We start from the raw sequence: 26332 nt of genomic DNA, 5'->3' as shown, positions 1-26332 counted from the left end.
TATGTACTTGCTAGACTTACGGTGTGGGGATGACCCGCTATGTGAAGCCTAGTTTTGTTTTTTTAATGGGGTAAACTTGTATGGTTGTCCTTATCTAAACTCGTTCATGGCCAGAAGTGTGCTGTGAAAGTATCACTTTATGGGACAAATTAGGATCCTGCAAGAAGACTTCAATTAGACTAGGGACTGAAGTTTTTGGGATACAGGGGGAGGGTAGGACAGAAATAGGGACGCGGGTGGCGCTGTGGGTAAAACCTCAGCGCCTAGGACTTGCCGATCGCATGGTCGGCAGTTCGAATCCCCGCGGCGGGGTGAGCTCCCGTCGTTCGGTCCCAGCTCCTGCCCACCTAGCAGTTCGAAAGCACAATTAAGTGCAAGTAGATAAATAGGTACCACTTTCTAGCGGGAAGGTAAACGGCGTTCCGTGTGCTGCTCTGGTGCCGGAGCAGCTTCGTCACGCTGGCCACGTGACCCGGAAGTGTCTGCGGACAGCGCTGGCTCCCGGCCTCTTAAGTGAGATGAGCGCACAACCCTAGAGTCTGTCAAGACTGGCCTGTACGGGCAGAGGTACCTTTACCTTTAGGACAGAAATGCTTATAATAAAATGAAGATATGCTGTAGAAGTTAGGTTGTGTGGTGTGTGTTTTTAAGCATTGTAGTCTTAGTACTGATGTACCTTCACCAGTGCCTTCAGAACTATTTGGTAGCACCAATCACACAATGTCATCACGATACTGCAATCTGCTTTCTCAAACCCTTTATAAAAAAAACCTTTCAGATTACAAGAAGAATTTGTGAATCATATCAATGAACTCAAGTTGCTAGATGAAAGAATCCAGAGAAGAGTGGAGAAGTTAGAGCAGCAAGTCCAGAGAGAAGCCAAGGAATTTGCCAAGAAGGTTCAAGAGTTGCAGAAAAGCAACCAGGTAAGAAGTCAGGGCTCAGTTCACATCCTTGCAGTACTCTCTCATCGTTTCAGTTTATTTTGCATGGGAGAACTTGTGCTAGATTGTGTCTTAAGCTTATACATCAGGTTTTGATGTACCATATTTTTCGCCCTATAGGGCACACCAGCCCATAGGGTGCACTTATTTTTTTTTGGGGGGGGGAAATAAAGAAAAAAAAATCCCCCCCCCCCGAGCCCCAAAGAGCAAAGAAGCCATGACAGCGAGCAGGATGGATCCCGCTAGCTGTCCTGGCTTCGTTTTTAGCCTCGGGGCTGGGGGTCCAGGAGCGAAGGCGAGGTTGCGCTCAACCTCGCCATCGCTCCCGGAGCTTGCTTGCGGGGCTGGGGCTGGGGGTGGGGGAAGCCTGAGAGCGATGGCGAGGTTGTGGGCACCATGCTTCGGGCTGCAGGCTGCTGCCCGCAAGCCTTGGGAGCTCGGCGGGCTCCCAAGGCTTGCGGATAGCTTCCTGAAGCCTGGAGAGCGAGAGGGGTCGGTGCTCACCGACGCCTCTCGTCTCCAGGCTTCAGCGAAAGCCTGCATTCGCCCCATAGGACGCACACAGATTTCCCCTTCATTTTTGGAGGCAAAAAATACGGTAATTTTTGTCCTTTGAATGTCCAACATCGGAGTGGTAGAGGCACACACTAACAGTCTCTCTGCAATTGCCACTGCCTTCCCACACACCTAACTGCAAACAAAATTTGAAGGGGTGGTATCTGTTATTTATTGTAAGGGAAGGTGTGTGTTCAAGACATATCGTTTTATTTATTTGGACAATTTATATAGCATTTATATTTAATAAAATCTCTTAAGCGGTTTACAATGCAGTTGGAGACATTTTAAAATTAAAAAAGCAAATGCAAAAAATTCTAGAAAATATCCATATTCTACAAAACACTATTAACCTCTTTAGCATCAGAATAAGCATTGAGCATAAAAATCAGTTATAGATATACAAGGATATTTCACGTTATAAAACATTAGTAAACACATAGATATAATATGCTTTAAAGATCAGTGTTACAAATGAAAATTAACTAAAACAGTTATTTTTGACATTCTTCAATAACAAAAATTGGCAACTAGGCAAAAGAGGGCATCTTCACTGTTCTGGGTAGGTAGTTACAATGATAGTGGGATCAATTTGTTGCCTCTCGTCAGCCACCATTAGGGAGGAATGGAAGGTGAGAGAATGTCAACTCAGCTTACCTTAATATCTAAGTGTACAAGCGATCTATACAAGCGACTTTTCTCCAGTTGCTTTGAGTACATTAGCCTCTATATCTGCAACCATTACCTATTCCTGCTGGTTATGCAGCAATCTGCAAATGGGGAACTCCAAATTCTAGCGCTCAATAGTGTGTGTGATTTAGCCAGATATAGCTGCTTCTATATAACACAAATTTAATCTTAAGAGGAATAATATGAATTATTCCGGATACTTCACCAAATGGTTGGAACCAGTCTGTGTGAGCAACTAGGCAGTCAGTCACTAACCATACTGAATCTTAAGAGCCGCACTGGATACCAATGGAATTAGCTCAGTTAATGCAACTTGATGCACTTTCATCAACTTGATTTATGTGGATGCTTCTCTGTTTTACTGGAGAGGGGACGAGTACTGAACCTTTCCCTTTGTTGGCTTCTGTGCTTTTGCTCTTTAGAATGTTATTGAATAGCTTGACTTTCCTTAATTACAGTAAACACAACCGCTATTACTTTGTCTGCCCTCTTCTCCCAGGTTGCCTTCCAACACTTCCAAGAGCTAGATGAGCATGTCAGCTACGTGGCAACTAAAGTCTGTCACCTTGGCGACCTGCTGGAGGGGGTAAACACGCCACGGCAACGGCTAGTGGAGGCTCACAAACTGATGAAATACTTTAATGAGTTTCTAGATGGAGAGCTGAAGTCTGACGTTTTCACCAACCCTGAAAAGGTAAGGCCCGTCAGCAGAATTGAAAGAAGTTGCACGCCATAAGCTGAGTTGCCCTAATTACAACCCCTTGCTGCAACTTTTCCACGCTCTGACTCCCTAGCGAGCGTCTTGTCCAAGCGCCATTGTTCTGGAGTACAGATTAACTTCATTTGCCTGCAGATTCAGCCGTTCTCAAATGTGGCAATGCTGTCACTTTTTCATTTTGCAAAAATCATAAGCGACTTGGAAGAATGCTGAGAGAGTAACTTTTTAGAATACCTTGGAAATCTCTTGTGTTTTCTTCTTCCTCCTCTCCTTCTTCTGAAACTCTTGCCCTAATTCTTCTCACTTGTGAATGAACATTTCCCTGTTATATGTCTCTTGGGTAATCCCTCTTTGTAGCTAGAAGTATTATCAGGATGCGTCTTTTGGCTCTACAGAATGGTTAATGTACTCCTCCTCTTCCTGGGGACATACAGAGAAAACTGAGGTGTGTTAAAATAAATTTTGCAGATAAGTATGTGTGTGTCTTTTTCTGCAAATCTGACTTCCCTGTTTTGCACCAGGATGTTGCTTTGAAAGCTTTACTGTGGCCTGGTTTAAGTGTCGCCATCTTGTTTGATAAACTATTTTTTGCTGGATCAAGAGTGAGCTTTGTGCCTGAGCACTTACTCCTCCCCTCGCATCCCTGGCTTAGGGACAGATAACTGAGGTTTTGTCAAACCACAGTTTTCCATGACATTCAATCAGATCCTAGTTTGATACCCTGGTTTGCAAACCACTCTTATGCCAGTTTCTTCTTGTTGTTGTTGTTTAGTCGTTTAGTCGTGTCCGACTCTTCGTGACCCCATAGACCAGAGCACGCCAGGCACCTCTGTCTTCCACTGCCTCCCGCAGTTTGGTCAAAATGCCAGTTTCTTGGTACAAACATCAAATACCATTGAGCTAACCTTTTGTAGCAATTTTCTTTAAGGGCCAAACATACAGAGTTACTCTCTTCCATGTATATTTCCCAAGTCTTTTCCTCCAGCATTATCACCAACTTTCCCTCTCATTTTAATACATAGATTACTTCTTTTTATTGTCCTTTTGTATTAACAGTTTATATATCCGTAACAGTACTTGAGTGTCTTTTTTTATATCCTTCTTTTATGTTATGCAAGGTCTTTCAGCATCTTATATTTTCAATTAAGAAGTTTCTGATATGAAATAATTCAAACAAAGGTGGCTTATTTTCTCCTACTGCTTCCTTAATCTGATTGTATGTTCTCATGCAGTTCATACATTTCCATTTGGGTTCATGTACTTATTTATTCCAAAACATTCTCACTTTTTAAAGCATCCACTACTCCCAAATTCATTGAAATGTAGATTGAGTGTCAGTGAACAGATTTGGAGATAGCTGTTACCTAAACTTATCCCAAATGCTCTATATGGAAACTAGAAATGTATTTTTCCTAAGTTCTAAGGGGCTTTTAATTAGTTTTTAATCATAACAAGGTTGGGAATAGCATCCTCCTAAAAGTATACTCTAATATTTTGAACACAGTGTTTTCTCCTTTTCTGCATCACTCCAAAAATTAATGTTCATCATAGTTCTTGTTATCCTCTCATCAAAAACAAGTTTCAGCAGAGTTGAGTTGTCTTAATCTGATTTTCTTTTTCTTTTCAAGCTTCCATAGTTGTTCCTATAAAAAAAACAGGTTTTTCTCTTTCTAAAACCTGAAATGAGTTATTTCCAGTATGTTACCATCTTCCTCTTTTAGTTAAATGTAAGCATGATACCTCGGACCTTCTGTTGTTCATTTTAAAACTTGATTGGTGTTATCTTTTAATGACTGTTCTGGTTGAGTAGGAAATAACAGCAACGCTGTCAGCATATGTGCACACTTTAAATTCTTTCCTGCTGATTTCTAAACCTTTGATCTTTAGAATGGTTTCTTATCATAACAGCAAGGAGCTCTGAATTTCAACAGAAGTGAGGACAAGGGGCCGCCTTGTCTAGTCCCACAAGTAAATTAAGTTGTCACTGTTAAATTAGCATTTATGACTGTACATATGTGGAAGAGGGCAGTTGATAAACCAGTTGATAAATGTTCCAGTGCTAGCAGCTTTTAATCCATGAAAGTCATGCTCCCATTCCATGCAGTCAAAAGCCTTTTCCCCATTAGTAAATGCAGTAACCCCCTGCCTTTACATTATGTATATATATATACGTGTGCGTGTGTGTGTGTGTGTGTAAAAATAAAACAAACTCGCTTCTCTGTTTGCTGGTCCTTTAGCAGCTAGAACAGCCTGATGCATGCATAAGAGGGAGGTCAGTGGTGGACCTTGGGGTCTCAAATTTCCGTAGTGCCCTGTGTGATGCCAAATTCAGTGCCTCTTGCCTTCCATTCTGCATTATAGTTATGGTGCCCCCTGCAGCATCCCGAAGGCTCCATGCCCAGTGTGATCAAACTGGTTACACTCCCCTAAATCTGCCTTTGAGGAGGTGTGAATAAGTGTAGGTTTGCAAAAATGGAAAAACAGCTAGTTAACAACCCTGGGGGTTACAAGTTCTACATGTAATCTATAAGAAACTGATAGAAGACTGGTAAGGTCCTTGAGATAGAGTATTCCATAGTGGAGGGCCTTCCTCCTGGTGGATCAGGGTTGAGGAACCTGGTTCCTTCTAGATGTTGCTGGACTACATTGGCTCCAGTGGTCAGGGATGATTGGAGTTGCAGTGTAGCAACATCTGGAGAGTCACAGGTTTCCACTCTTGTAATAGATTATAATACTGCCTTCAAGTCCCATCAGCCAGTGCATCTGGAGTGCTCAGGCTGGGGAAGACTACCCTAGGAGGTGGCCTATGCTAGCAGGTGCTCTTTGATTATATAATCCAGAAATCCCTTTCCATCCGTAGCTATATAATTTACTAATTTCTTTTGCTTACAATGCACCTACAACGTGATCTGTTTGTACTGCTCCCACAACATCCTCAGAGCTCGATAGAACTGCACTGATCTCTTCCCCTCTACTCATATGTTTGAATGGATGTGTGTGTGAGTTTTATGTGCTTCAAACGATTATCTTAATGCACCTCTGCCTGATTCAAGATGCTTTCGCTCCTAGACCTGGCAAAGTACAGCTGGATTGGGGGCAAAATTCCAAAGCACAGACAAGGGAGAATGGCTCTCCTGCCTCATCTTCCCAGCTTGTTTCCCAGCCTTGCGAGATCAAGCCCTTCTGAGATCTTGGCAATACGTTTTCATCACTTCCCACAGGATGCCCTTTGGGTTTTTGTCCACGACCAAATCTCCAATCGTCTCTGTGTTTGCAGGGCCACTTTATACTTCAAAGGGTTTTGATTGCCTACTAAGCAGTTTTCAGAACCGTAATTTTTGCCTATTTTTAGCGCAGCTTTAGAAATCTCACTGAAGTTTACTAGCCTGAGTGATAAAACCTGCTCAGCTACCCTTGCCTGTCATGACAAGCAATCATGAAGAAATGAATCATGGGCTTCACCTTGTCAGGCAAGGCCATCTTGCTCTGCGCCACACAGACTAGAATTTTGCATTAACTGTTTTATATACATAGTATGTTTTTAGTACTGGAGTTTTTGGTTCAGCTTTAGTTGAATGTTTCCTTCATACAGGCCCAGGGTTAGCTCTTTGCTTTTAAAAATTGGAGCTCTGGGGTTACTCTTATTTTGAGAACTTCTCATCAAAGATTAAACATTTGGACATTTGAATCACGTTCTTCTTCCATGGAGCCCAGGGTGGCTTACAGTGTTCTTCCTCCTCCCGTATTTTATCTTCATGACAAACCTGTGTGGTAGGTTAGACAGGGGGAGGTGACTGGCCCATGGTCAGCCAGTGAGGAACATGGGAAGTCACCTTCTACCGAGTGAGACCATTGTCCACATCACTCAATTTTGTATAGCAATAATAATAATAATTTATTATTTAGACCCTCCCCATCTGGCTGAGTTTCCCCAGCCACTCTGGGTGGCTCCCAATCGAGTGTTAAAAACAATGCAGCATTAAATATTAAAAACTTCCCTAAACAGGGCTGCCTTCAGATGTCTTTTAAAAATAGAATAGCTGCTTATTTCCCTGACATCTGATGGGAGGGCGTTCCACAGGGCGGGCACCACTACCAAGAAGGCCCTCTGCCTGGTTCCCTGTAACTTGGCTTCTCGCAGGGAAGGAACCACCAGAAGGCCCTTGGTGCTGGATCTCAGTGTCCGGGCTGAATGATGGGGGTGGAGACGCTCCTTCAGGTATACTGGGCCGAGGCCGTTTTGGGCTTTAAAGGTCAGCACCAACACTTTGAATTGTGCTCGGAAACGTAATGGGAGCCAATGCAGATCTCTCAGGACCAGTGTTATGTGGCCCTGGTGGCCATTCCCAGTCACCAGTCTAGCTGCCACATTCTGGATTAATTGCAGTTTCTGGGTCACCTTCAAAGGTGGCCCCACGTAGAGCGCATTGTGGTAGTCCAAGCAGGAGATAACTAGAACATGCACCACTCTCACTTTAGATTGGGAGAAGGTATACAGAGGAAAGGATAGCATGACCCAAGGTCTGTCTGCAATGCGTACAGAATACTTTACCTCCTGACTTATCAGAGAACCATTATACTCCACTTTAGCCTGTCCTGGCAGCAGCTGTGCCAAAAGGAGCAACAGATATAAGAACTAGGGGAATGTCCCAAAAATTATTAGTTTGGTCCATTTCCATAAAGGAGATGATTGCAAGTTTCGTGAATAAAGGCAAGAAACTAAAGCTTGAAATAAACTCTTAGCAAGTCATTTTAGGAAGAGGATTCAGAATATTGGAGTGGGGGAGCGAGGCGGGGGGGGGGGAGTTCCAGGCTACTCTTTCTGTCGATTGTGGGAATTTTCAGAAATAAGTGGTGGCTATCACTTCCGTGCATTAAGAAGGGCATTAGGAAATGATTTTGGTTTGAGGGAGCAAGTGATCTGCTTGCATGGTTTATCTCTTGTGGTAAATTGTACGTCTTCTCCCAATAGATTGAAGAGGCAGCTGATATTATCCAGAAACTGCACCTGATAGCACAGGAGTTACCTTTTGACAGGTGAAGTATGACTGACAGCTGTAAAATGGTCTTTGTGATTTCTGATGGATTTCAACTGACTCTTGCTAGCATTTTAAAGGGGGGACAAGTGGGGTAGGGGAGTAGTCATGAGCTGAAATCAAAACAGTACATTTCAAGTGGGGGAAAAATCATTAAAATACAACTAACTAGTTCTGCTAGCGGAAGCCCACATAAGGACTTCTGCCCACATGGGGGGAGGAGAGGGGCATAATTCTTTCTGACCAGGTGAAAAGCCTGTGCTGACAGGACAATTGCCATAGTGTTATATTGATTTCCTGCCAAAATATTTTGAGGGCTGCATCTAAAAATAATTCCAACTGTAACTCCGCCCTAATTTTTCCATTGCATTTTCTTCTTGTATGCTGATGTTTCGATATGTATTTTAATATATTGTATATGAGATTCTCTGATAATATTTTAAGATACTGCTGTGTACCACCTTGAAACTTGGGGAGGTGGTGTAGAAATCATAAATAAATGTAAAAATGTGATGTGTGAAGCTAGCTCTTTGCTAGAAGATTGAAGTGCAAGCCTTTAATTTTAATGTTATTTTGTCAATAGGTTTTCAGAAGTAAAATCCAAAATAGCAAGTAAGTTCCGCTCTCTGCTGCCCTGAATTTCTTAAATTGACTTGAAAATGTCCTTATTGCTCCCTTTTCACTAACTTGTGGAACGTTATTTTATACCCCCACCTCCTTTCCCCTTGCATGCAGGTAAGTATCACGATTTGGAGTGCCAACTGATCCAGGAGTTTACCAGTGCACAAAGAAGGGGACAAATCTACAGGATGAGAGAAGTAGCTGCAGTCCTGCTTCACTTTAAGGTAAGAGGCGAGAATCTCTTTCTAAGGTTTGAATCCTGTGCACACTTACCTGGGAGTAAGCCCCATCTTAAAAAGTAGAGACATCACCTTGCTAACAAAAATCCGTATAGTTAAAGCTATGGTTTTCCCAGTAGTGATGTATGGAAGTGAGAGCTGGACCATAAAGAAGGCTGATCGCCGAAGAATGGGTGCTTTTGAATTATGGTGCTGGAGGAGACTCTTGAGAGTCCCATGCACTGCAAGAAGATCCAACCTCTCCATTTTGAAGGAAATCAGCCCTGAGTGCTCACTGGGAGGACAGATCCTGAAGCTGAGGCTCCAATACTTTGGCCACCTTATGAGAAGAGAGGACCCCCTGGAAAAGAACCTGATGTTGGGGAAGATGGAAGACACAAGGAGAAGGGGACAACAGAGGACGAGATGGTTGGACAGTGTTCTCAAAGCTACCAGCATGAGTTTGACCAAACTGCAGGAGGCAGTGGAAGACAGGAGTGTCTGGCGTGCTCTGGTCCAGGGGGTCACGAAGAGTCGGACACGACTAGACGACTAAACAACAACAACAAGCCCCATTGAACTCAGGAGACTTACCTCTAACTAGCATGCATAGTGCTGCAGCCTCAGCCAGTCAGCCAGGGTTTTGAAGAATAAATATCCGAATGATTTGGCTCAAAACAGGGCCTTCCAGATTGCAGCCATTACTTAATCCATCCAGATGATGTGGCTTCAGCAAAGCGATTCCCAGCACATAGAACATTGTGCCATTGGAAAAAGCAGTTTGTTATGCCCCCTGTATGTTTGACTTTTGTACCGTTTACCTGCATGGATGGCAGTTGCGCTCAAGTTTGTGGGTAGCAGGGAATGTCCATTGCAAAGCACGTCACAAGGCTCTCCCTTCCTACTCTCCCTTTGAAAGCACGGGCCATTTTATTTTCTTAGCTTCTCTTCCAGCAGCCTCTCCATGAAAACTACACTCCTCCCTTGTTTCTTTACATACACACAAATGTGCAACGGCTGTTTCTAAGAGCCTCTGCCGCTTCGTTGTGATTTCTACAGTTGGCAGAGAACTCCGTTATTTGAGTCAAACTTATGTGTGCAAGTTCAGACCACTGGGACCTATAGAAAGGAATTGTCAGTGACCACCCCACAACTGCAGGCTTCTTTTCCTCTAGAAACTTTCCGGGGCTCAAAACTGTGTATATTTTGGAAGTGCATTGTATGATCACCAGCATGAGCTTCAGTGGGTGGCCAAGACTACACTTCGTTGGAAGCAGAATGGGCACATATATCTCAAGGCATGTGTTAATTCCTCTCTTGCCTGCCTCAAGGCAAGTTTGGATATTTTGTATTAAAGGCCCCACTCTGAATGGGTCTGTTGCTTCCAATTTTGTTAAGCAAATAATGTGCCTGAGAGGCTGTTGAGTTCGACAGATTAAATAGCCATTAGCATGTGCAGTGAAGTGCCACTTTTTGGGGAGAGACCAATGGTCCATCCAGCAGACCCATCTGTTCTCCTGGTTATTTTGTACTCCCGGTAGTATGTTGCTGGCAAAGTGGAGCTCCCCAGGGGCCAAGCAAAGAAAGGGAGCTGGGAGGCAGAGAGTTCCTCCCCCAGTGCCCTTGTCAAAACAGGATGTGAAACAGTTATTAACGGTAGTCGCAATGTGCCTAAATTTCAATTCCTTTTTTTGTTTTCAATAGGGCTATTCCCACTGTGTCGATGTGTATATAAAACAGTGCCAAGAGGTAAGGTTTTGCTTACGAAGGATCTATCTAAATAACATTGTTTTACAACTGTGGATATTTTAATGGTGGCAGCTCTCTCCTAACTTACACAGGGTGCCTACTTGAGGAACGATATATTTGAAGATACTACTGTCCTCTGCCAGAACGTGAACAAGCAGGTTGGCGATATATTTAGCAGCCCTGAGACTGTGATGGCCAAACTTATCCAGAACATCTTCGAAATCAGGCTTCAGGTGACTTGAACTTTTAAAAGCACATTATAAGTATTCTTCAAATACAAACAAGTTACTGTTGTTTCATTGTGTTCTTTGTGTAGTATATTCCTTTTCAGAATGGTTATCTGTAGCAACCTTAATTATTACAAACCTTGAAGTGTTTTGGTGCAAGAATGTGTTGTTTGATATATGCTGTCCAGTTATGGCTATTTGCTGTGCTTGCTCCCCCAATGCTATAGAAGTCGTGTGGGAGAATCTTTTTGTGGTACAAGGCTTTGAACTCCACAGCTTGGTTCTAATCATTATAATAATATATAGTAATAATTTATTATTTATACCCCGCCCATCTGACTGGGTTTCCTCAGCCACTCTGGGTGGCTTCCAATTGGATATTAAAAACACAATACAGCATTAAGCATTAAAAACTTCCCTAAACAGTGCTGCCTTCAGATGTCTTTTAAAAGTAAGATAGTTGCTTATTTCCCTGGCATCCGATGGGAGGGTGTTTCACAGGGCAGGCGCCACAGCCGAGAAGGCCCGCTGCCTGGTTCCCTGTAACTTGGCTTCTCATAGTAAGGGAACTGCCAGAAGGCCCTCGGAGCTAGACCTCAGTGTCTGGGCAGAGCGATGGGGGTGGAGACGCTCCTTCAGGTATACAGGACTGAGGCCATTTAGGGCTTTCAAGGTCAGCACCAACACTATGAATTGTGCTCAGAAACGTACTGGGAGCCAATGCAGGTCTCTCAGGACTAGTGTTATATGGTCAGTGTTATGGGCTTTAATAGGCAAGTCACAAAAACATAGCCTCAGGTTCCCCTATGTACACTGAAAATAGTAATAGCCAATCGCACAGAATCTTTGTGGGCATGAGCAGGGAAAGGATTGTGGGACGTTTTGCTGCTGAGAATGGGATGGCACTTCAAGCAACCGCCAAGTGAGCATCATATTCCACAAAGCGGCTCCTTCTGTCCCTTGCCTGTCGCTCGTCCTACGCTCTTTATGAACTGTGTTGTTTCCCCTCTGGGACCAGGGATTTTCCACCTGACTGCATCCCTGAGTGTGGTGAAGGGATGGAGGAACAATTTCTGTGTAGGCAGGGCCCCCGGTGCCTGTGCTGGCAGTGTGTATATCTATGCTTAATACCTCATCCAAGTACTTTGGCACCCCTTCTGTAATGGGGAGGTGAGTGGTTCAAGGGGAAGTTCATACAGCACATTAGTGGAAATGATAGAAAGGGGATTGGGATAGCCACTTCTCCACTCCCACTCTCTCCAGCATGTAGAAGAGGCAGAATAGTGGTAGTTAGGTTATGGTGAAAAGGCAAGATCTGAACAACACAGAAATGGCAGTGTTTGTTGTTTTGAAATGACAGAGGGGTAAGTGGAGGCAGTGTGATGTTGCCGTTGATTATGCTGGAAACCTTGCTTTTCTGAGAACTTCCATTGTATTTTAATATTTTGCTGGAAGCTGCCCAAAGTGGCTGGGGAAACCCAGTCAGATGGGCAGGGTATAAATAAATTATTATTATTATTATTAATCATTGACTTGGATGGGAAGTTTCTCAAAACTGGATTATTATATATGAATGTGTTTGAGAACTAGCAGTGCTGGTCTTCATTTCACAGAGTTATATAAAAGATCAGTTGGAAGAGCACAAGAAGTCTGACGCAGAGCAGTATCTTCAGAGCCTCTATGAACTGTATACAAGGTTGGTGCTGTCTGTCACAAATTTTTTTAACTGGGCACTGGCAAGGTCTGCTGGTGTCCCCCTCCCTGCCACTCCCCAATTTTTGTCCTTCTCCAGCACTTTGTGGCTATTCTGTCCGTAGATGCTATTTCCTCCCAGAACTGTGGGCTGTTTCTTCTTTTTTAAAAATAATGTGTGCTCATAATGTGTGCCTCCTGACCTCTGTGCCTCCCTACCTGTGCACCCATGCCTAAATTTGCTGTAATACGAAAGGAGAAATTCAGGGCTGGGGGCAGACTAGACACCTCTGCTTCTGTGGTGTTCAGAAAGTGCCAATAGCCAGGGCTTTCTGCCATCACAAGAAATGCGTCAAAGAACAGTGACTGTTACTGGTGGCCCCAGGTGAATATTTGATCCAAGTACATTCAGTACTGTTTGTACTCAGGGCAGCAGGAGCTTTGATTGGTGGTGAAGGAGGAGTGGCAGGAGGGTGACTGGGATGAGAGGATTGCACTGTGTGAAGGTGGATGCCTTCACGCTAAAGAAACAGGGAGAGTAGCACTAGTTCCTGCATTGCAGGAGGTTGGGCTAGATGACCCTCGAGTTTCTTCCAGCTCTACATTTCTATGATTCTATGATAACAGGGTATGGGGAGCCAAGTTAGTAGACTAAGTAAGCTATCCCTCTTCCAGTAAAGTGAAAATCACCCGGGAAGGGGTGGGGTTGACATTCTCAAACTGAACTGTAATAAAATGAATTTAAAAAGTAAAAAAAATGTCCAGTAGCACCTTAGAGACCAGCTAAGTTTGTACTGGGTATAAGCTTTCGTGTGCATGCACACTTCTTCAGATACACTGGAACAGAAGTCACCAGACCCTTAAACAGTGGTACCTAAGGTTAAGAACTTAATTCATTCCGGAGGTCCGTTCTTAACCCGAAACAGTTCTTTACCTGAGGTGCGCTTTTGCTAATGGGTCTTCCTGCTGCTGCCGTGCCGCTGGCGCACGATTTCCGTTCTCATCCTGGGGCAAAGTTTGTAACCCGAGGTACTACTTCCGGGTTAGCGGAGTTTGTAACCCGAAGTGTTTGTAACCCAAGGTACCACTGTATATAGTAGGAGGGTGGGGTAGGGTTTTTCTCAGAAGGGTAGTAGGAGATGGGTGATTGACTCAATGGGTATGGTAAACCTGTTGATGGCTGTTAACGACTGCAATTAGTCCTACAGGAAAAAGCAAGGGATTGTATGCAGATGACCAAAAATAGCTTTAGCATATGTAATGAGACAAGTTGTTAACAGTCGTCAACAGGTTTACCATACCCATTGAGTCAATCACCCATCTCCTACTACCCTCCTGAGAAAAACCCCACCCCACCCTCCCACTATATATATGGGTCTGGTGGCTTCTGCTTCAGTGTATCTGAAGATGTGTGCATGCACACGAAAACTTATACCCAGAACAAACTTAGTTGGTCTTTAAGGTGCTACTGGAAATTTTTTAAATTTATTTTGACTGTGTCAGACCAACACGGCTACCTACCTGAATCTGTAGACCAGGTCCACACTTGCTTAGCCTTGGCAGTGCTGTAGTGTTTGCTGTGCCCAGACCCCTCACTCCAATCCCTTAGTGAACACTGCAAATCCTTTATACCTGAATGTTACCTCCTGCTAATGTATTCCTTCTTTCCTTCTTGCTCCCTCCCCCCTCTCCCTTCCTTAACATAAAGGACTAGTAATCTTTCGAGCAAATTGATGGAGTTTAACTTGGGCACTGATAAGCAGACTTTCTTGTCTAAGCTTATCAAATCCATCTTCGTTTCCTACTTGGAGAATTACATCGAGGTGGAAATTGGTTATTTGAGAAGCAGGAGCTCCATGATTTTGCAGCGCTATTATGAGTCGAAAAACCACCAAAAGAGAGCCATTGGAAGTGGAGGGTAAGGTTTGGCTTCCAGTCTTGTTTACTGTTCTTCTTTCTTTCTTTCTTGATTTTAAGTTTGCAGTATTCTCAAATCTGCATTAAGGACAAGTCTTTTGTTTAAGATACTGGGTATGCACACATTAGGGATGCGGGTGGTGCTGTAGGTTAAACCACAGAGCCTAGGGCTTGCCGATCAGAAGGTCGGCGGTTCGAATCCCCGCGACGGGGTGAGCTCTCGTTGCTCGGTCCCTGCTCCTGCCAACCTAGCAGTTTGAAAGCACGTCAAAGTGCGAGTAGATAAATAGGTACCGCTCCGGCGGGAAGGTAAACAGCGTTTCTGTGACCTGCTCTGGTTTGCCAGAAGCGGCTTAGTCATGCTGGCCACATGACCCGGAAGCTGTACACCGGCTCCCTCGGCCAGTAAAGCGAGATGAGCGCCACAACCCCAGAGTCGGTCACGACTGGACCTAATAGTCAGGAATCCCTTTACCTTTACCTTTTATGCACACATTTATAATTTTGTTTGCTATCTGCTGCAATGGTTGCTTGCATGTCTTAATGATGCAGTCACAAAACCAAGCTAAAAACTTTGCAGGGATGTTTGTTGTGTGAAATAAATGGAACACCGTGACAGAAACCAGAGCACACGGCAACACAGTTTACCTTCCTGCCACAGCGGTACCTATTTATCTACTCGCACTGGTGTGCTTTCGAACTGCTAGGTTGGCAGGAGAAATTGCCAGCTGTATACCATGTATACCCCATAGGTTATATGGGGTATAGCCTGTGGATGCTAGAAGGATTTTGTCCAGCCCATAGCGATACTCTAGCAGAAGGTTGTTTCCTTGCTGTAGCTAATAGCCACCAAGACCACCTCTCTGTTTCCTGGCTGTGCTAACCTGGCATAAGCAGTAGCTTTTAAGAGTGTGTTGGAGGCAGCACGAGGGAGAAGGCATTCCCTGTGGTGGACAAATGCATACCTTTTGCCCTATTATTATTCCTGGTCCAACGGGCTTTGCTGGTTTTGAAACACTGCAAAACTTCTTGTGCCAGAGACGATAGCAGGACAAAATAAATGGTTCTGCACCCCACAGGCAGGCTTGCCTCTGCTGTACCAGCTTTAACTTTCTTCATATGAGTTGTCTGTCTCCAATTCTTTTGTACTGATGGTGTGGCATTTGTTGTTCTTTCTTCAAAAATCTGAGGAATTTGCATTCTGTATTTAAAACATCTAGCGTTGTTCTTCATGTGGCTGAAAAGTTAACCCCGGTTTGCATAACCAGACTTCACTGGGATTAATGGCTCCTGCTTGGTGCATCTCTTTCTAGCATTCAAGAATTCAAAGAGCGAATACGGCAGCGGACAAACCTGCCATTGGGACCCAGTATTGACACCCACGGCGAAACTTTCCTGTCCCAGGATGTGGTGGTTAATCTTTTGCAAGAAACTAAGCAAGCCTTTGAAAGGTGCCACAGGGTGTGTACACTTATTAATAGAATTATTTTAGGCTATCTCTAATGGTTTATCAGTATACACTGTGAGTGTTGCTGTGTGGACACAAACATTTTCTGAGTGTGTGCTCCCATTTTGCTGTTTTTACATCTTCTAATAGTTTTTTTTAAATTATCTTAATTCTTATGCTGTTTTTGAAAACTTTTTTTTAGTAGAAAAGTGGCATATAGATGCATGAAATAAGTGTTTCTTCCTGAGCTCCTATATCCCAGCTCAGTCCCTGAGATAATCTGGAGGAGCTTCAACAAGTAGTTGGGCATTTACCTGTGGGTATAGGGTGGTATTTAAATGTAATAAATAATAATAATAATAATAATAATAATAATAATAATAATAATAATTATTATTATTATTATTATTATTATTATTATTTATTTTTTTAATGCTGCTGGTGACATGCTTCAGAATGCTGTTCCAGCAGAGATTCAACAACACCCTCTTTCTTGACTTTCAGGCATCTCTAAGTATATTCATTAATAAAGTTTTGTTGTTGGGACTAGAGTGAAATTGACGGGAGCTGCAAGACCGTAGTTCCCCCTTCTGGATTCCCTTTTGCAGTACAATAGTGTTTTTTCCACCCCACCTTCCCTTGGTATAATAGATGTGCCTTCAGTCCGGATTGCCAAGCTCACTTCCGTGTTTGGTTGCTCTCCTCCATTTCACCCAGCTTCCAATAGCATTTTCAGAAGTTGTTGGGGGGAAAGGACGATAGCACTGGAGTCTGGAGAGAGGGCGAGAAGGGCAAGAGGAGCAGCAGGAAGGGTTGTTTTGTGAAAGATGCAAGGAGCCGTGAGGGGCCCAGAAGGCGGATGCGCAGGAGTGGGGAACCCTGGGCCCAGGGCAAAATGCAGCCTCCCAGGCCTCTCTATCCGGCCCAGGGAGCTCTCCCCTCACCCAGACTTCCTTCACACCTTCCTTCAGTGTTTTTACCTGTCTGGAATGTGTCCTTGAACTCTGATCACGCCTCCTGCTTGTCTGAAAGGGGAACAGAGAGAGACCTGTGCAAAAAACCTATTGCACTATACAAGGGCAACGTTTTCCATTCCTTGCTCTGCCTGCTACTGGCCCCACCCACAATTGGCATGTTGCTTAGAAGGGAGTGGCCCTCATTACCCCACCCCTTCATTTTCAGAACTTCCTTTTCAGGAAATAAAGGTAGGGGTCCTTAGTAGGGTTGGGCGATATATCGTCCAAAAGCGGTTTGAAGTCCATATCGTGATACCATAATTTTTGACCTGGCAGTATATGGCAAATCATGATATGTGTGTACGCTCTGCAAAAATCACAGTGTGGGAAAAGACGTGGAGCCGGCCAATGCTTCTCTCGATTCCCACAGCCCCTGTTAACTCTGCTGGCTCAGCTCTCCTTGCCTCCTGCAGGGGGCAGCAAATCACAAGAGCAGGCGCCGGCAAAAATCACGATGCGGGAAAAACCGTGAAGTCAGCCTGTGCCTCTGCATAGTTCCATCCTTATTTCACACATAGTGATGTTTAGCTGGTGATAAAGCAGGATGTTGAAAACCAGATATCGCCCAGCCCTAGTCCTTAGGATGGCCAACAAAAACTTGTCACTTGCAAGTTGCTCCAACTCTTCATAATTACATGGTTTTGGTTGGTCTTTGCATGAATCCATGCAAAGTGGTCTGTGTTTAAAATAGTTTGCATATGATTTTTCACATCTCAGTGCCAGAAAGGTCCTAACGAGCCCTTTCCACTTTTAAAGCTTTCTGACCCTTCAGATCTGCCGAAAAACGCCTTCAGAATTTTCTCTTTGCTCGTGGAGTTCTTATGCATCGAGCACATTGATTACGCTCTGGAAATTGGGTTGGCTGGTAAGTGCAATACTGCCTTTATTCCCATTAAATATTACTCTGTAACGTAGCTAAAATATGTGACCCTTCTTTGAAACAATACATTTTTGGAAACTACTTAAAAGTTCATTTAGTTCGAGGCTGCAGTATTCTGATGTAACTTGCCCTAGCGGTTTAGGCTCCAAACAAAACAGCATCGTAAACAAAGAAACAAAATTTAATGTAAACACCATTCTTAAAATTGCTGATATGTATATAATTTAGAAGCAACTCTGATGAAATAGATTGGAGTAGTCCCATTTTCAGCTTTTAAAGAAATGAAAATATCAAACACTTAACCTTCGTACAGCTTAAAGTCAGTGTCCTTGTTATCGCTGGCGATTCTGCTAACTGGTTCTCAGGATTCCTGACGCTTGTTGGATGGATTGTTTCCTTAGACTCATTCAAAAGTTTTTACTGGTTTCATTATTTGCTTGCCTCTAGGAATTCCTTCTCCAGATGCCAAGACTGCAAATCTTTACTTCCTGGATGTCGTGAACCAGGCTAATACCATTTTTCACCTCTTTGACAAGCAGTTCAATGATCATCTGATGCCATTGGTTAGGTAGGTTACCTGTTGTGTTTTCAGGCCAAGAAGCCATGTAGAGTTTGCATTCTGACTCATAAATGTTCCTTCGTAGGGGCAAAAAGTGTTATGCTAGAATCATCTCCTGTCTGGGGCCACATAAAAGCTCCAGAATAAGCAGGACATGGAGGCAGACACTGTGGGATTTCTTGCACCCTGACCTACTGGAAGCCCCCATACTGACTTCTGAGAGATCACATATTTCCATGTAATCCTCTGGGGGTTTAAAAACCTTATTTTGCATTTTTTCCAAATTAAGTTAGTTAATTTGCAAATTGAGATTTTCAGTATTCTGTTGGCTACCGAAGCCCAAGAATGGCATTACATGAGTGATAAAAGGCATCAGTGGCTATTAGACATGGTGGCTATGGGCTAACTCTGAATGACAGTCACTGGGGAACAGCAATAGGAGAGGCCTTTGGCTCTCAGGTCTTCTGCTGGGCTTCCCATAGACACCTGCTTGGTCACTGCAAGAAGGAGGTGGGCTCCCTTTTATCTGATCCAGCTGGGCTCTTTGGATAGTCTTCTGCATATGTAATACTTTTCCATACTTGCCTCCACACAGCACCCCCAACAGTTGCACGGCCAGGTTCTCCCTCCCACGTAGCCTGTTCCACACATAACTGCGACTAGGAGGCCTCTTTCACGAGAGGCGAAAATGACAGGGTGGACGAACTGGGAAACCCTTGCAGATTCAAGTGCCCTGGGATCGAGGGTGCTTGTGTAGCCTTATTGGAGTTCACCGATTGGGTCTGCGTTGCTCCCGGACAGGAGGAAGGAAGTCAAATGACACCGAGGGTTGGTTCAGAGAAAGAGTTCTTTATTTCTGCTCTCCGGAACAGCAGAAAGGCACTTGCGTGGTCAGTCCACAGCAAGTCCAAAGAAATGAGAGATTACATGCAGTATATATATTCTCCAGGCACCCTCTCCCCCCTTCCCCAGGAATCCAGCCACGTCAGCTTGTACACGCAGGTTGACATCACAGATGTTCCTGCTCCGGCACTCTTAACCATAAAAGGATATTACTTCCTGTACTTCTGACCATAAAAGGATCTTCCTGTTCCTACTCTTATCTTGGAGCAAGAGGTCACCATCTCCAAGAACACCCTCTGGCGCTATTCCCAGACTAGGTCTGTGTGTCTTTTGTGGTCAGGATATAAGATAAGGCACAGACGTGTCTTCCCTGTTCTACTGGTACAGTCAAGGCCATACTTGCCATCACAAACTGATAAAGGAGAGGACTCTGAGCACTTGTTTATACAGCTGGGTTTTGGCTCAAGAGCTCAAGTTAAAGCATGTTAGCTAAGGAAAAATAGGGATTTTGGTGCAGTTTCAAACTGCCTGCACAGTCAGTTTTGGGCTTGGGAAACCCATTCCTTCACTTGGAGTCGATGTGTGTGTGGCAGAGAATGGTAGCTAACAACTTCCCCTCCCTCCTTTTATTACAGCTCTTCCCCCAAGCTCTCTGAATGTCTTCAGAAGAAAAAGGACGTCACAGAACAAATGGAGGTGAAGCTGGACATGGGCATTGACAGGCAAGTGAAGGCTCCATCACCTTTCTGGATCATCACTCAGTTTCCCCTTTTGCATCAACTGTTCGTGGTTTGGGACAGTTCATTATTCTGGCAAATAATGAAAATTTAGGGGTGGGGAGAATTGTGGACCTGTGTCTAGCCATCCCTCCATCCCAGTGCCTAGTTCTGATTGCAAGTCCCTTGGAGGAAGGGACAGCCATGCTGCTGCTTTGTGAAGTGCAGAGTATCGAGATGGTGTTACATAAATAATGTGCGTGTTAATCTCTAATTTTAAGAGCGAAGTTTTAAATCGCCTCTGCTGCTCCTTAGCAGCCCACCATTTCTGGAAGCCCAGGGAAGTAGGCCTGCGACGGCACACTTCACCGCAAGTTAGCGGTCGCTTTGAGAAGAGGATCGTGTTGGCTTGGGCTTTGTGGGGCTCAAAATGCTAACTTTAAAACAGCCACCTGGTATTTTAACTTTGAAGGACGCTGAATTGCATGATTGGGCAGATGAAGCACATCTTGGCGGCGGAACAAAGGAAGACCGATTTCAAACCAGAAGATGAGAACAATGTTCTGATTCAGTACACTAATGTGAGTAACTATATATAGATTAGTCAATGACAAGTGACACGGCAAGTAATTGGACTGCCACTGGCGTTCTTCCCTGCTGGCTCTGCTCAGCGTATGCATTTTATCACACATGCGCCTCCCTTAATAGTCAAGTTTTCTTCACTCTTCTAGGAATTCTGATGCATTTCCATTGTGCGATTTCTGCCTGGGCGAGAACAATAGCGGTTCCTAAATGCTCAGCGTTTTTAGTCATTGGTGTCCTGTTGTGCTGTATAGAAATCATAAGAATGTGGAAGCATAGAGTGGGGTGAGGCTGGCAGATAGTTTAGCCCAGCCCCCTGCAATAAGGCTGTATCCTCTTATGTACTAAGCTACGCTGTATTGACGACTGCAATTTAGCATTTATACCGCACCAGGAGCCAAACCCACCCTCCCACCCTGCGGAGTAGCTCCCAGCACCCCAGCCGAAGTGTGCCGCGTTCACAAAGCACAGAGTAAAAATGAAGACATTCCTCACTGTGCCCTTCAGGCTCCCAGATCTCCGTGGTTGCCACCAACAGAGCCACAGTGTTTGAAGAAATCCAAATGTTGCACATGGAGCAAAATGCTCAGAATGAGTGATGCCTCAATTACCAGGGAACTTATTTTAATAGCGGTGCACCTTTTGCGACCACATTTGAAGGCATTACATAATACAGTGGTACCTTGGGTTACATACGCTTCAGGTTACATACGCTTCAGGTTACAGACTCCGCTAACTCAGAAATATTACCTCGGGTTAAGAACTTTGCTTCAGGATGAGAACAGAAATCGCGCAGCGGCGGCAGAGCAGCAGCAGGAGGCCCCATTAGCTAAAGTGGTGCTTCAGGTTAAGAACAGTTTCAGGTTAGGAACAGACCCACGGAACGAATTAAGTACTTAACCCGAGGTACCACTGTATAAGGACAGTATAACTCCAGAACCTTGACTGGCTTTGGTAGCAGCCAAAGTATTGGGATAATTGTAGCACATGGATTCAAGTTACGAGAGATTCTGACTAGACATCAGGGCAAACTTTCTGACAGTAAGAGCTGTTTGACAGTGGAACGGTCTCCCTCAGGAGGCGGTGGACTCTACTTCCTTGGAGGTTTCTAAGCAGAGGTTGGATGGCCATTTGTCAGGGATGCTTCAGTTGATATTCCTGCATTGCAGGGGGTTGGACTAGATGACCCTTAGTGTCCCTTCCAGTTCTACAATTCTGTTGTTCTATTTATTTATCTGAAGTGTGAGTGCATGAGAGAGAGTGATGGGTGCACATCAAGACCACTACTGCGGCTTACTTAATATTACCGTTTGAGTAACATCAGTGGAATTTACTTTCAGATACTTCCACTGGGATATTTGAATGCTTTTTAAAATAAGAGGTATGAAATAGATATAGTGAACCTTTTTGTTGCATCAGCATCTCTCTCTGCACGCAAAGTTCTGGGTTACACAGAACTACTTGTCAGACAGACTGGAAAAAATGATTAAATCACAAGTATGATTCTTGTACATTAGTCACTTCAAATAACTGCCACATCACCAATATTTTTTTTCACTTTAAACAAGTGTAATGTAGTGATAAGCAGGGATTACAAGCCAATTCTATGTTTCCTTATGAGTGAATCCCATTGAGTTAAATGGGGTTTACTCTCAGATAAGTGGCCACAAGAATGCAACCTGCATTTTGCTGCAGTTCCTGGGAGTTTCACATCCCAGGAATGCCATCTAAAAGTATTGAACTCATTTTCTTCCAAGAGGGCAGCTGAGAAGTTTGCGAAAGAGTGAAGTGTCCGTTCTTTATTCAGTTGAAAAATGTTGTATGACCACAATGTGAGGTAACACCTTTCCCCAGTCGTCAGTTCAGAAACCCAACACACACCCCACAGTTCCCACCCCCAGTGGCTGTCAAGCCTGACAGAGCCCTTTTCTTTTTCTCCTCCTAACTTTCCTGCTTACTTTCCAGGCCTGTGCCAAAGTCTGCATCTATGTCAGAAAGCAAGTGGAAAAGATCAGGAATTCTATGGATGGCAAGAACGTGGACGGTGTTCTGACGGAGTTTGGAGTTCGCTTCCACCGACTCATCTATGAGCACCTGCAACAATATTCCTACAGCTGCATGGGTGGCATGTTGGCAATCTGCGATGTGGCTGAATACCGGAAATGTGCCAAAGAGTTCAAGGTATGTGGCCAATAGGCATGCCCAGTGCAATTTGAGATGCAGCACCTTGTCCTTGTATTTGACTGGGTGGCCTAATGTTAAAACGGGATTTACCTATAAAATGGGAATAGTCAAACTGTCAGCCTCAAAGGTTTGTTGCGTTCATGAACAAAGGTGAGAAAAATATATTTGCATTGGGTGCATTATGCAAATAATGTTTTGCTAATACAGTGGTACCTCGGTTTTCGAATGTAATCCGTTCCAGAAGTCCGTTCGAGTTCCGAAACGTTCAAAAACTGAAAGCGGAAGCCTCAAAATGGAAGCCTCAATACCAGGCATGGGCAAACTCGACCCTCCAGATGTTTTGAGACTACAACTCCCACCATCCCTGACCACTGGTCCTGTTAGCTAGGGATGATGGGAGTTGTAGTCCCAAAACATCTGGAGGGCTTAGTTTGCCTATGCCTGCTCAATACGGAAAACTCAAATCGGGAGCCGTGTTTCCTGTTTGACTTCTGAGATGCGTTCAAAAACCAAGGCATTTACTTCCGGGTTTTCGATGTCCGAGTTCCGAACCGTTCGACTACGGAGGCGTTTAAAAACCGAGGTACCACTATAATAATCTCTAGGCCTGTGGTGTATCTGAAAAGCACCGTTGGGTATTTAAATTGATCTTGCTTTGCTTCCCCCCCCCCCATTGCTACAGATTGCACTGGTACTGCAGCTTTTTGACACGCTCCACTCCCTTTGCAACCTCCTTGTCGTCGCTCCGGATAACTTGAAGCAGGTCTGCTCAGGAGAGCAGCTTGCTATTCTGGACAAGAACATCCTCCATTCCTTTGTACAGCTCCGTCTTGACTACAGATCCGCTCGCCTTGGCCGCCACTTCAGCTGAGAGCGCAGAAGAAGCAAAACCCAAGTGTTTGCTGGGACTTGGCTTCCTAGAGAGCATAGTGGCGGCTTTTTCTGAGGGTGGGGTGGGGGCCAGATTGGAGAGGGGGGGGGAGAGAGAGAGAGAGAGAGAGAGAGAGAGAGAGAGCGCGCGCGCGCTCTTGGTAGAAAAATGTCCAGGTGTAACTTAAACTGGTCCTTTCCATTTGTCCTCTTTTCTTCTTCCGTGTAAAATAAACAGCCTCCAGAAATTTAGATTCTGCAAAAGCACTTCCTATTGCCTGTTCATCGGAACGCCACGTGGCCAATCTTTCTGACTTGCTGTCTTCTGAATGAATGAATTAAATAAATAAATAAAAACAAATAAATACGTTTTCAGCACTGGTTCAAAAAGAATGACTTGTATTTCGGAACATCCAAAGTGGATTCCTTTGCCCGATCTGCAACCTTAACACCTTTCGGTTACCCAGTGGAGAGAAGGGAATAGATCCTTTTTGTAGATGGGCGTTCCTTAAAACCGCTTTGCGCTCTCTCAAAATGACACCCGCCACAGATGTAAAGTTTTGCACTTGGGAAAGCATCAGGAAGCGTCTCCCCCTGCAGAGTTAAATGATGTTCCTGAGGCAGAGCTCTCATTCTATGGCTGGCATCTCTGTTCAGCTGAACAAGTCTCCCTGCTCTTCCTTTCTCTTTTCCATTTCCTTTCTCGCCATGCCTTTCCTTGCTCCCAGTAGCCACCAGCGGCCCCGTCTTGCTGCCTCCTTTTCCTTCCGCTGATGGGCTTGTGCACATCTCTGCAGCATGATCCTGATAAAGCATAGCGATGAGGCTTAGTGTACTTGTGGGACAGGTGACAGCTTGCAGGGTTGCCCGACTCCCTTCCCCCCCTGGAAGAGTGTGGGAATGCTAAAGACGGTAGGAAAGGATATATTGGATAAGTATTATCCGTCCTTCACTCACACTAGTAAGTGATGTAGCAGAGCAGATTCCCTTCAGTATAGCTGGAAACTAGTTTGCAGATTCGTTTGACTCTCTTAGTTAAGATTATTTCCTGGTGTCCCCTTTAATCCCCCTCAAAAGAATAAAGACACAAGAGTTTCTGAGTAAAGTAACAAAACGTTTACTCACATTTCAGTTCATGGTTTGATCCCTGAAAGGCAGGCTTTACTTAATACCGTATTTTTCACTCCATAGGGCGCACCGGACCATAGGGTGCATCTAGTTTTTAGGGGGGGGAACAAAGGGGGAAAAATTATTTACCCCCCCCCAGCCCCAAAGAGCAAAGAAGCCAAGACAGCGAGCAGGATCCATCCCGCTGGCTATCATGGCTTCCTTTTTAGCCACGCGCAACCTCTCCAGCCGGGAGAGGCTGTGCGCGGCTTTGGCAGAAGCCAAGACAGCGAGCGGGATGGATCCTGTTTGCTGTCTTGGCTTCATTTTGAGCCGCGGGGTTAGGGCAGGGGAAGCCCGAGTTTCCCCCGACTCCAGCCCCCAGAACAGGTCTGGGAGCGGCGGCAAGGTTGCGCGCAGCTCCCGGAGCTCTTCGGGCTGCAGGCTGCTACCCACAAGCCTTTGAAGCCCGGCGGGAACTCCCACCGCACTCCGAAGGCTTGCGGATAGCTTCCTGAAGCCTGGAGAGCGAGAGGGGTTGATGCGCACCGACCCCTCTCGCTCTCCAGGCTTCAGCGAAAGCCTGCATTCGCCCCATAGGACACACACACATTTCCCCTTCATTTTTGGAGGGGAAAAAGTGCGTCCTATAGAGCGAAAAATAGGGTAATTACATAACAAAGTCTGAGAGACAGCAGACAGCAAAACTACATTAAGATAACAAAATGGCTGCAGGAGAGCAGCATGGCAGCAAAAGATCAACAACCCACTCTAAGGAAATAAGGACTGTTGCATTTGACTGTATCAATGAATTACATCCCACAAAGTGGTTCCTGAAGCTTTGACAGCGGCTTGATGCACTGAAGTTCAGCAGCTGAACCTTTTCCCTTCCTTGCGGATGCCATGATGGGGAAAGCTTTGCACAGACGACTTGTGCTTGTTACGTGGGTGTTAAAAGAATCGTGACACACACATGTTAGCAGTGTGTATAGATGGAGAGCGGTGCTGAACCCTCCAGTAACTGACTTAAATCTGTGTAGTATCTCCTCACATTTTTCACAATGCTCCTAAGGGAATACACCTGACTACACTTTGACTTAGTTCTGGTGAGATCTAAAAGCCCCATGAAACTGTTAACAGGGCCTCTTTTCCCATTCATAAGACCATGTTCAGAACGTAGCAAGACAACATGCAGTCTTCATTTTATTAACTCATGTATACACAAACTGTGTAATCATGTATACACAAACTGTGAGCCAAATCCAATGTGCTAAATACAACCCATACATTCACAGGCAAAGTTTTAACTCCTTCCCTGTCTCAGAAGTGGCATGGAACTTTTCTGATTTAATCAGAAAACACCTGTCGGAAATACCGTATTTTTCGCTCCACAAGACGCACCTGACCATAAGACGCACCTAGTTTTTAGAGGAGGGAAACAAGAAAAAAAATACTCTAAATGAAACAGTGGATGTATGATTTTTGTGGTTCATGCTGTTGCCATAGACATGTGATTTGACGGTGAGTTTGGGGTAGCCCAATGCAAAAATCCTGAGAATCCATGTGGATCCGTGCTTTGTAACCACATTTTTGCGCCACTGCAGCCCCACAAAACTGGATGCATATTTAATTTATTTATTGGTGCAGGCTGTAGCCATAGACATGCTGTGTGATCTGACGGTGAATTTGGGGTGGCTCAGTGCAAAAATCCTGAGGATCCCCGGGCTTTTATCTCCCCCCTCCCAGGCAGCCTCCTTTATC

General features: G+C 44.6%; 1 protein-coding gene across 1 annotated transcript in view; it reads left to right on the top strand.

Moving 5' to 3' along the window:
- Positions 1-23842, top strand: part of EXOC5 (exocyst complex component 5) — a 32386-nt gene extending 8544 nt beyond the window's left edge. The window contains exons 3-18 of the mRNA XM_083613785.1: positions 779-926; positions 2689-2883; positions 7880-7944; positions 8527-8555; positions 8679-8788; positions 10487-10531; positions 10624-10764; positions 12372-12454; positions 14159-14368; positions 15681-15828; positions 17587-17695; positions 18158-18278; positions 19748-19834; positions 20301-20409; positions 22376-22591; positions 23277-23842. Coding sequence (XP_083469911.1) covers positions 779-926; positions 2689-2883; positions 7880-7944; positions 8527-8555; positions 8679-8788; positions 10487-10531; positions 10624-10764; positions 12372-12454; positions 14159-14368; positions 15681-15828; positions 17587-17695; positions 18158-18278; positions 19748-19834; positions 20301-20409; positions 22376-22591; positions 23277-23465 — 2005 coding nt within the window. The 3' untranslated portion in view covers positions 23466-23842. The remainder of the gene's footprint in view (positions 1-778; positions 927-2688; positions 2884-7879; positions 7945-8526; positions 8556-8678; positions 8789-10486; positions 10532-10623; positions 10765-12371; positions 12455-14158; positions 14369-15680; positions 15829-17586; positions 17696-18157; positions 18279-19747; positions 19835-20300; positions 20410-22375; positions 22592-23276) is intronic.
- The last annotated feature ends 2490 nt before the right edge of the window (positions 23843-26332 follow it).

Source organism: Podarcis filfolensis (genome assembly GCF_964270895.1).
Source record: "Podarcis filfolensis genome assembly, chromosome: 1".
Classification (NCBI taxonomy): Eukaryota; Metazoa; Chordata; class Lepidosauria; order Squamata; family Lacertidae; genus Podarcis; species Podarcis filfolensis.
This window is presented reverse-complemented; position numbering and strand designations above follow the sequence as displayed.